Below are 11,426 nucleotides of genomic sequence, written 5' to 3'. Positions count from 1 at the left end.
TCCCTTTCTATTATTCTAATAAAGGAACTGTTCTTCTGCTAAGTGTGCTACAGTCTAAAGCTTGAGCACCTGTTCCTATCATTCATTTGACAAATCCCATGAGATTTTAAGTACAATGAACTTTTTTTTCTTATTGCAGAAAAACAAAGAATATGTAAGCATTGCCAAAGGAGGATTTATGGGTAAGATTTTCATTTACTAATGTCTTATATTTACTTTTTACCTAACAAAGCTGGAAATTTGTCAAACTGAATTATCAAAACTACTCTTGGATCTTTGGTGGTCATGGCTTATTGCCATGTTCACCAAAGATGAAGCAAAGGTTTTTGTGTTATTGAACACACAAATATTTCCATATTTATTTATTAGCTTTACCATTTTCATTGCGTATCTTGATTTCTGAATAAGGAAAATTAACAATGCGTAGCTGAGATCTTATTCTTCCTCCTCTCTAGTGTTGATTCTATATATGCTAAAGCAGTTGCACTGTTTCCTAATAATTGTCATGTAATTCTTCACTAATGGGTTGCTTTGGAAGTTAAGTTCCTAATTCTGTACTTTACAAAGTGTTGTTAGACCAGAGTGGGAATCAGTAAGGCTCTGCGTGAGTTTGGCTATCTATTCCTATAAGTTTTAAGATAGGGACCTCGGATTATTAGATTAGGGATTGTTTTGCTGTGTCCATAGAATCAAAGATGGAGCAATTGCTTATTTCCTGTTGCTGCTATTTTCTCTAAAATTAAATGTTGTCTCTCTCAACATCCTTACAATAAGTTTGTATTAGTGCTCTGTAATATTGAAAGGAAAAAAACAAAAACAATTGCAATGGCATTTAAACATTATTTTTTCTTTTTCTAAACCTTCTGGAGCAAAAATTGACATTTGTCTTTGAAGTATGACATGATCACTCCATTCATTTAGATGTGGCTTTCATCTTTCTTAAATGTCCTTTTCAACAGCACTCCAGCAGCATTTAGCAGATATTAATGTAGAAGGACCAGAAAATGGATATGGCCACTGGATTGCTAGTACCTCAGGCTCGAGAAGTAGCATAAACTCCTCTGTTGACGTAAGTATAAGTTGCACATTGAGGCAGTATTTTTTGTTTACTTTATAGAGGCCTTTTCTAAGTTTATGTATGCAGTGTGGATGCTATTATTAGACCTCAGGCCTGCAGTTGGATCTGCTCCAAAATTCATATACTAGCATGTACCTGTGCACACCTGACAGAGTCATTGTGAAGCAGTTTTTTCTATTGAATAGATAGTAGATATGAAGGGTCTCAAATGAACTAAATCTAGCTGCCTTCTATCTTGAATAATGTAGTGCTTTGCATCATAATCATCTGTATCAGGAGACAGCCTGAAGTCTCTTTTTCTCTTGAGAGAAAAAAAATATTAAATCTCTTCCCATTGGTATCTGTTCAGTAAAGTATCTAGAATAAACTATTCTATTCTATTCTATTCTATGTTTTCACTTTGGGGTGTAAAATATTTAAGGTTATCACCTTAGTTGATAGGAAACCCTGACTGCTCCTATCAAAATGCCACTACATTTCCCAAAAAAGTTCAGTAGAATATGACTGGTTGCCTAGCAAGTCAGTCATTAATCAAAATTGTCATAATCTTGAATTAGGTCTGTTTAATATCTAAAGACATAGGCAGACAAGGTTCTTTGGGTGAATCTGATATCTTTTATTCAAAAACCCGAAAGCTCGCTTAAAAATTGTTCTCCAACTATATAAGTTGGTCTAACAAAAGATACCAGATTCACCCAAAGAACCTTGTCTGCCTGTGTCCTTAAATCAACACAGCTACAACCTGTACCCCTATATCTAAAACCATTTACTTCAGAGAGGTGAGGTTGTGCAGGTTTTAAGGGGGCCAAGAAAGCCAATGGCGACGTGGCCCGAATATGAGGATCATCAGCCCTCTTTCTACATGCATGTGAGGATCCACACGGGGTTCTGAACTAGCTGTTATGATTCAGGGAAGAGATTTTGGAGTCATTGTAAGTAGCTCTTAAAAAACATCAGCTCAGTGTTCAGTGGCAACCAAGAAAACCAATAAAATGTTGGGCAAAATTTAAGAAGGGAATTGAAAACAAAATGGAGAATTATAATCATGCCATTATACAAATCAGTGGTGCACCCACATCATGAATATTGCATGCAGTTTTGGTTCCCACATCCCCAAAAGGATGTATAGGTTTCCCTCACTTTGTGGGTTCTGTATGTGCGAATTTGCTCTTATGCTATGACTCTTTTTATACCAAAAATTTCTTATATGCAAGGTAAATTGACTCATGCGATCGGTATAGTGGAAACCCACAGTCAGCTGCTTTGTGCAGTGCATTGCACGAGTGATGTGCACCAAAATATAGTCTCCTGTGTGGATCTGTGCTCCTCGCTCATTGTTTGCGACGTGTTTCTGTAGTTGCCATCCTCATTATGGCTTCTAAGCGTCCCACTAGCTTATCTCCAACTGTCTGCTTTTGCTGAGTACCAAAATTAGCTTGTAAAAGTGGTAGAAATGGGTCTGGGGGTCAGTACAGTTGAGGTCTTGGAATGTTTCCCTATTTGTTTCTTTGTAAAGTGGGTTCCATTTATGCAAATTTGAGTTATATGCCATTTTCCAGGAATGCATGTACTATATAAAGTCAAGGAAACCTGTAGTAGAATTAGAAAAGGTACAGAGAAAGACAACCAAAATGATCAGGGGCCTGAAACAGTTGCCATACCAGGAGAGACTATAAAGGCTAGGACTCTTCAGTTTGGAAAGGAGAAGGCTGAGGTAGGATATCAAGGTCTGTAAAACCATGAAGGGTGTGGACCAAGTGAACAGGGAACTATTGTTCACCAAGTCCCAGAATACTAGAACTAGAGGTATTCACTGAAATTAGTAGGTGATAGGTTTAAAACCAACAAAATAAATTACTTTTTTATGCAGTGTGCATGTAACTTGGGAAATTCATAGCCACAGGAGGTGGTAGAAGCAGATGGCACGGCCAAGTTCAGAAAGGGGCTAGATAAATTCATGGATGATGGATTTATTAATTGCCATGTTGCAGATGTTTCCTTTTGGCATCTCTAAACCAATAATGGTGGATGCCAGGGAGGGTATTGCCTATGGGCTAAATCACTGTAGAAGTATCCAGTTTAGTGTTCTCCCTCTATAGCAAACACTTCTGCTACTGTCAGAGAGAGGATACCGGGCTAAGTGAAGTATTGATCTGACTCACAATGGGCATTTTTACACATGAAAGCACCCGACGCTGCGTCGCTTGCAGTTGCATATGTGGCGAAATGCATATCAGTGTGCAGAAAATGGCAGCAGTGCTGTTTTGAACTAAAATGCATAGAAGGTGTGTTATTTCAAAAGTGCACCACTGCCATTTTCTCTGCGCCAACGTGGATTTCACCACTTATACAAGTGCAAGCAACGCAACGCCATGCACGGCAGCTTGCAAGTGGAGCAGACTCGATTAATTGAGCTTGCTCTAGTGTGTTGGATCTCCAGCACATCCAGGAATGAAAGTGTATGTGTATAAATGTCCTATGGTACTATTTATGGTCCTATAGAGGATGTGCTTGTGACATCTTTGAATTCTCTCTATACTTGGAATATTCTAAAAAGATATGGGATTTTAATTTTGACATGTATTTAAGATGGAATGGTTGACACTTTTTCTTCTCTTTCTGTATTTTCAGATAAATGTTTCACTAATATGTTATGCGTAATTTTTATAACTAAATACTAATAAGCGCTTATCTGTAAGTTATGGCAATTAATCAGACTCATTTTCCTGTAGCTTGTTTTCATTCCTAAGAAATTACTGGTAAACAGTTCAAATGTTGTTTTATAATTAATTCTCAGGGCAGTTACTTTTTACAGGGTGATTCTCCTAATGGCTTAAGTGATGGGAAAGGTGTGAAGTCCTTGGTAAATAAAATGACTTTTGCTTTGAAGACTAAATCTGTGAATGTGAAAGAGAAAGTTATTAGTTTTATTGAAAATACATCAACTCCTGTGGATAGGTGAGTTGTTCATATGCAATTGTGATTTATCAATGATGAATGACTTTTCATTTCAGGTAGATGTATGTTCTTTAAACACAAAGACTAGACTAAATAACTGGATACAGGAGGAGAAGCTACCTTACAATTTATCAGCTTAAGGGTTTTTTCCATCCCTCTTGAAATTTCCTTCCCAAGTACTTTCAATAGATCATCAACTTTAGAATGTACCTACTATGCTGGCTTAGAGCTCCAAAGCCAATGTTTTTAGTCTGTTCTTCTGGATGATAATATAGAAGTTTTCAGCTGCATCTTGTAAATTTTATTAGTGGCATTTAGGATTGGGTTTTACTAACTCAGCAATTTTGAAGACCCTGATGTCCATATGACAAGAATTAGGCCTGTGCTGGTAGCTCTTGACAATTCCAACCCCAGTTTACATTTCACCCAGTTTGCATGCATTTGGATGGATGGGAGTAATTGAAATAAAGAAAAATTGAAAAGTGATTATCTTGAATTTTTATGACTTGGATAGATAACTGAGAGCCCTGAACTCTTCAATTCTAAGGGCAGTCCTAAAGCACCTTGTTAGGGATAGGTTAAACTCTATCCTAGTTTATTTTTTATGTTAAATAAGGTATCTTCCCAAGAGGAGTTTTGCATCAATTCATGTATTTTAAAGCACTTCTAAAGTCGTTCGACTGAATTCTAAATATTTATTTTTGATAAACAGAAATTAAGTTGCTGTAGTACTTTAGGTACAGAAGTGGCCTATTTTATAATTCTTCTTAAGCTTGAAACTCTAATCGTTGAAAGATTATGAAAAAATTCACTTGAGTATGTCAGAAAACTTTTGACATACTCAAATTTTGAAAGAAAATTCAGAAACCTGAATTTTTGTTAGTAAAATTCAGGTTAGCTGCCATTGCTGAGCAATGATTCTCGGATTCTTGACAGCTTAATTTTAATTCAGTTGAAACTATTGTTTACAGGGTAGTATTGCTTAGTGTGTCTATTGGAATAACAGTGTCAACACTTGGGGGGAAAGTGTCTTGTAATTAAAATGTTCTTTAGTTTCTGTTGCACCAGGAGTTCAAATAAGGCTTCTATGCAAACCATACATATAGTGAACTTATTTTAAAAGATTCTGTAAGCTTTCCAGTGCTTCCTGGTTGCCTCTTGTGAAATGTTGTTGGATTTTATTTATAAAGCCTCTTCCCTCGATGAGGATAGCAAGAAGAAAACTGCTGATATGGGGTACTTGCGTGTCTTACCTAAGGGTTTTTTGGGGGTTTATTTTGTAATTATTTTGTTTTTGTCCTCTACCCCAATTTGCTATAGAATATCTTTCAATCTTCCCTGGCCAGACAAAGCAAGCCTGGAGCGGTAAGCCATTGAGTAAAGCAGTCTGACTAAAACCACCTTTTGTCCTTTTTAGCATGACTTCACAATGTATGTAAGCATTGGTTACACTGACAAAATTGCTGAAATTCCATATATTGATTTTTATAAAGCTGTGTTGCTTTGTGTCAAGTTGTTAACCCTTTCAAGTGTTATTCTGGAGGTTAAGGGAAGAAAAGGGCTATATTTGCAGAGCTTTCTAATTCTTGGTTTTTATATGGTAGTTTTCCGCTTTCTTCCTCTGTTGCTTTTTATGGGATCTATTTTATTTCTTTTTTTAACCTGTTAGTGTTATTTTGCATTTTATTAGTCGTTTGTAGAGAGAGAATATACTAGAAGCTCTTCTCTAACAGACTCAAGTTTTGCGTATTGGCAGAAGAAACTTCAGCTTCAAAGGAACCCTGTTACAATGTGTCCAAAAAGCAGCTTTAGAACTGCTGGTGGTCTTAGACTATTCAAGGTCATTGAAATTTTTGTCAGTAAATCTAAAATTTGCTATAGTCTTAACCCATCAAGAGTGAAATATACATTTTGAAGGAATGTGCTGGTCAAAAAGAGAGGTGATTGCAGTGAAAACAGCCAAGGAAGTAGGCATAGCTCTTGGGTGCTCCTCCTTTCATTCCTGGAATTAACTGTATTGCTCATAAATCTGTTGTCCCCTTATATTTTTTTATATGAGAAATAAAGAACTGGAACTACAGAAAGTTTATTGCATTAAAAGAAGGACACGCACAGTATTTCATAGAATCGTTAAAAAAAATCATTTTTTCAGTCGTGAATAATATTTTGGTGGTCTGTATTTTGAGGTTGTCTTACAGCTGGGTCTGGGTTGCTTGAAAAGTATGGATGGAGATGATAGAAAAAATCATGATTAAAAGTGGAAGGAAAAATCTGTTAAGGATTTTGATCTCCTTCCTCTAGTAGCTATTCTTCCACTGTAAAAGGGTATTCATATCTAGCTGACACTTCTGGGCCTATTCATCATCAGTATTATAGAAGGGAGTTGATGTTGGTCATCAAAAGCATTGCTAAATGTAAAGGTCACCTTGTTTCGCTGACACGCAATCAAAAAATCTGAAAAGTAAGGCTGGAAAGGACCTTGTCTAGCTCAACCTCTGTTCCAGGTAGAATCATGCCTGTATAAACCACTTCATTCAAACTTTTGTCTAACCTGCTATTAAGTTTCCAGGGATGGAGACTCGACAGCAGGGGTAGGCAACCCTTTGCACAGGTGCCAGAGTGTGGCACACGAAGGCATTTTGTTTGGCATGAGCACCTCAAGGCAGATGGTGGAGAAGGGCCTGGGACTCTGCTGCCACAAGGATTGGGCCCCTCGCAGCCCCAGCCCTGGCACACCAGCATCTTACAAGTTGAAGTTGTGGGTGTTTTTGGCAATCTGCCCCAAAGCATTGCTGACTCCTGCTCCACAGCCTCTCCAAGTGAAGTGTCTAATGAAACTGACACTTGGTTATTTCAGGATTCATAAAGCTGTTTTTCATCACTTCTTAGGAAGCAGTAACAATCCAAGTAGAATTTCTGTTTGACAGCTTTTTTGTATTTAGTTTTCTGTGATGTAAAGCCCATCCTACCTCAATTTCTAACCAAGAACTGTTGCTTCATGAAGCTTACACTTACCCTTTATTGTGATTTTTGTTTTTTTTTCCTCCCCCACCTCCTCCACCCCAATTCAGATTATCTGTTTTCTCACATTGGAAACTTGTACTAAAATACCAACTGCATATACTGCATTTGTCCTGGATTCTCAGACTAGGTTTTTCTAAAAATTCCTAATTTTAAAAAGTAATAAGAGAAGTTGCTCCATCAGTTGTGCCCACACTATTCCTACCAACAAAAAGCCTGATCATTTTTTTGCTGATTAGCATTTGAAAGGAATTAGATTAAAACAGCTCTCACTTAGCTCTAACCAAAATTCCCATTTTTAGTTTGATGCGTTGCAATTTTTTTACAGTAGTCCTTTTTGCCTTGCCTAACCTTGCTCTTTAAATGCAAATATGACCCATTTTAATCCCTGTCTATGAATTTCAAGTAACACAGTAAATATATGATCTTACTGAACATCTCTTCTAACCAAAGCTGTTACTTATAGTGGGTTTTTTCTTCTTGTTTACTAAAAGCAAAAATTAACCCTGTTCATATTCATCAAAGTGTAAATAAATAATAACACAGAAATGCTTGGATTGTCAGTGTCATTGATGCTTATTTTGTATTGTTTTTTGTTAAGCATATATCTGGGGGGGGTTCTGAATTAACAATTAATTCTTCTATGTCGTTGTCTTTAGTATTCTGTTAACTAGCTTTAGATGATATAGTAACTCTTTACTCTTAAATGTACGTTCCAGGATAGATAAACATCACTCCCACAACAGTGCATATGCCAGTGTACATCAATATATTGGCTCAAAACAGGAGCAGAATATTATAAATATTTAACAGTTATTTTTGTTTGTAAGGACAAGATGTATCAAATTCCAAATGTTCAAAACTCATGTAAGATTTGTGATCCTTAATTATCTTCCTTTTTTGAGTGTTCACAATTGTACTGTCATGTCTTCAAGTTGCACTCTGCAGCCAGGAAGGCTAGAAACATTTTTCATTCAAAAGCAGAGATTTTAATCTAGTTACAGGATTTTATGAGCTAGAGTTCTAAGGAACAAAATATCCCAGTATTCAAAATTGGCAAGAATTGGCAATACCAAGTACTTCAGTTTTCATGTTGGGAGACTCAACATATATTTGGATGTGTTTGTTAGCATGATCTGTCAGAGCAGATTAAGTAATTTTGCAGTTGGTACTTGGACAGAAGTCCGCAGACTAAAATATACAAGATCAGGCTCATACTGAGAAATTAACATACAGGAAGTGAAACTGCATACCTTAAGTTATTTATTCTTAGTATCAGTTTAAGATGCACTGAAAATCATCTCATGCTTCTTTTGCAGAGAGAGAAAAATTCTGAGTGATCCTTTGGTCATTAGAGTGCGCTATCGCATGTACTTACTGGTATTCTTCCACCCCAATTTGACATCCTTCCCAAGGTGTGCAGGGCAATCTAGCATAATTCAGCAGAGAACTAAGGCTGTTCTGAAGGGTATTTTTCAAACTGCCTCTTTAATGTTCCAGGTTGTTAGCATATTTTTATAAGTTGAGAAAGTGGTTAGAAGTTGCATTTAAGATGCAGGAATAACTGCTTTTCAATACTTTCCTTAAGCATTCAGCCTGGCAAATAACCGCATCACTGGCTTTATTAACTTTGATGGCTTGCTGGGCCAGTCTTAGCTTTCTTGTGAAGCTTTGGATTCCTTTCTGGTTGCACATATATGTTTGCATTTTGCTGTTGCACACGGCTATAGGAAATGGATCAGCAGTCTTAAGGTTACTTTTCTCTTTTTTCTTTTTTCCCTGTTCCCTATGCCCCTGCACTTTTCCCTATGCCAACAGACATGTCAGCAGCAGTGACCGATTGGGGAAACCCTACCGTGGTGTAAAACCAGTATTCAGCATTGGAGATGAAGAAGAATATGATACTGGTATGGTATGAAATTCTCTTCTTACCTGGCATCACATTGTCCTCCTTTTCTGTTTTGTGGGATATTGTCTCTGTGTTCCAAAATGCTGCTGTGACTTACTAATTATAGTATAGGCAAGGAACTGAGAATAGGCCCTCATTTTGCTGAAAACTAGACATATGTTAAACAGCAGACAGTCCCTTCCTCAAAGAGGCTTTTTTTTCCTAGCTGCTGGCATTATAAATTAACTTTTGGATATGGTAGTCAACCTAAATTCTATTTTTACTTGTTGTCAAGAGTGAAAAATGTCTTGCAAGACTTATGCGTGTGTAATCCTGTTTATCTTTTACTTTGGTTACACACTTAAACTGCCGTACCTCTGTTACTGGTGATGGTAAGCAAAAAGAAAATTCAGCGCAATTATCAAATCCTAAATTGAGTTTTTAGGATGGCCAATTAATAAACCACCTGAATTCCCAAATGGATTTTTGGGTCTGGACTTACTGAGATGACAACCATGTGACCACAATTGATATATTTTTCTGGATAAAAATGGCACTACAGTGGATATTTAATTATATGCTTTTTCTTCTTAAGTGAAAGTAAAAATAAAATGGAATGGGGAAAATGATTTATGGGATATGTGTACTTTTCTCAGAGTTCTGCTATAGTGTTGCTGATGGTATGGACTGCCTGCTGTTTTAAGCTCTTGCCTTGTATGTGTTAACTTTCTAGAATTTACTTGGTCACTTCATATAAAGTGAGTATAAAATATATGGTCCTTAGCTATTAACACTAACGCTCTATTTTCTGAAACTTAGCTTGGGGAGGAGTGCATTCCAGAAACTGTTGAATAAAATATGATGCTGTCCCTTGGCATGAGGGCTACAACAGTATTGTTGAATCTACACATCCAGTTTGTTTATACTTATAATACCAGACAGATATTGTTATGGTAGAGTATACCAAAAGCAGATACTGGCAATGAAAGTGAACTAAGAAAGTGCTACAGTACTTCTTGTGTCACTAGCAACAGAGCTGTGATTTTTTTTTTTGGTGGATATTTACAGATACTATAGCAATAATTTGAACATTTGAGTGCTGTAGTCCTATAAATCTCTTGATGGACACAAGCTGTCCCACTCTCGACTAGTGTTGAGATAACCCAAGCTAGCTTTGAACAACAGTAGAACCAGGATCATTCACATCTGAGTGGTTTGCAACAACAGATTAGCAAAATAAGGGCAAGCTGTTTGCTTTGGCTCTTTACCTCAAAGGAAGCCACATCTTCACTCAGTTGGAGCTTGACAGCAGTACTGTACAGCTGATCAGAGAAGTGATACCCTTTGAAATAAAATAAAAGCCATGGTAATCAGTTGGATTACTTCAGTGGTCCTATGCAGCTGTTAGCTGTGGCTACATGTACCCAAAACTAGTTTGAAAACTCTCATCTTTGTATGGGACCAGGGCCTCTGGCGGATATTATTACACTTAAGTCGTGATCAGATTAAGTGCGTTTTATATAGTAACCTATTTAAGGCCACATCTTCAGGCAGTTAGTGCGATGACAAAATGGGAAACCTGCCATAAAAATGCTTCACAAAGTATGTATATCATTTTTGTGGCTGGCTTTGGTTCCCCCTGATGCAGACTGTATGGTAAGGCTTAGTTGACAGCTCCTGTGTCAGCAGGCTGACAGCTGTGTAGTAGAGCCCTGTGTGGGGCTGCCCCTCGCCATTTTCAGGGTGCTGAGTTGAGGGGAACTCATTGGCTGGGCTGGGCTGCCAAAGCAGGTTGTCTGCTTTGCCCCATAGCTCCTAGGGAACTGGAACAAGTCTTTTGAGACATTCCCAGCCATGAAAACACCTGGATTGAGGAATCTCTCCTGGATTCCCACTGTACTAGGACCTTAACTGTGTATGCAGCTGGGTTGCACAAGAGATTTTTCTGACATCCTGATGCATGGACTATGAGATTGGTCCTGGTGTGGTGCCAGGGCTTAGGTCTGGAACTGGTGATCCAGCTCATTGTGCCTTAAGATGGCATCTTGGGGCTGAGAACATCAGCTGATTGTCAGTCCCAGCCCTAGGACTGTATCTGTTCCCATCAGGCTGTGGGCACCCGGCTTACAACTTACCAGTGCAGGGGGAGCCTGGGATCATGAACCCAGGCTTCCTGTACACTGATAAATAGTAATGGTGCAATTGGGATATGATCCCTCATCCCAAAATCATGTGTCCTGCTACTGGCTGGGGAAAACCATGAGTGTGTCAGGGGGTAGTACTCTGACCAACATAATGCATAATTAGCCTCTCACTTTCGCTTCCAGTGGGAAGATCTCAGCAATATGCCGACGTTATGGAAATGGGAGACTCCTCCCTAGCTTGCTTCTGCAGCCATCTGGCTGAGGGCAAACAAAACTAGGGGGCATCCAAACCCTAAGCCTCCAGGCTTGGGCCTGCACCTAGGATGCCCACCAAAGG

At 38.1% G+C, this 11,426-nt stretch overlaps 1 protein-coding gene across 2 annotated transcripts in view; it reads left to right on the top strand.

Annotated features, from left to right (window-relative positions):
• TBC1D23 (TBC1 domain family member 23) overlaps window positions 1–11,426 on the top strand; it is a 70,705-nt gene that overhangs the window by 53,905 nt on the left and 5,374 nt on the right. Inside the window, exons 12-16 of one of the 2 annotated variants that reach the window (XM_019523742.1) lie at window positions 140–182; window positions 960–1,069; window positions 3,894–4,036; window positions 5,357–5,401; window positions 8,876–8,964. In XM_019523742.1, the coding sequence (XP_019379287.1) occupies window positions 140–182; window positions 960–1,069; window positions 3,894–4,036; window positions 5,357–5,401; window positions 8,876–8,964 (430 nt within the window). The remainder of the gene's footprint in view (window positions 1–139; window positions 183–959; window positions 1,070–3,893; window positions 4,037–5,356; window positions 5,402–8,875; window positions 8,965–11,426) is intronic. The other variant, XM_019523743.1, reaches the window with a different exon arrangement.

The sequence above is a fragment of the Gavialis gangeticus genome, unplaced genomic scaffold, assembly GCF_001723915.1.
Source record: "Gavialis gangeticus isolate Ggan-Ray unplaced genomic scaffold, GavGan_comp1, whole genome shotgun sequence".
Lineage (NCBI taxonomy): Eukaryota > Metazoa > Chordata > Crocodylia > Gavialidae > Gavialis > Gavialis gangeticus.
This window is presented reverse-complemented; position numbering and strand designations above follow the sequence as displayed.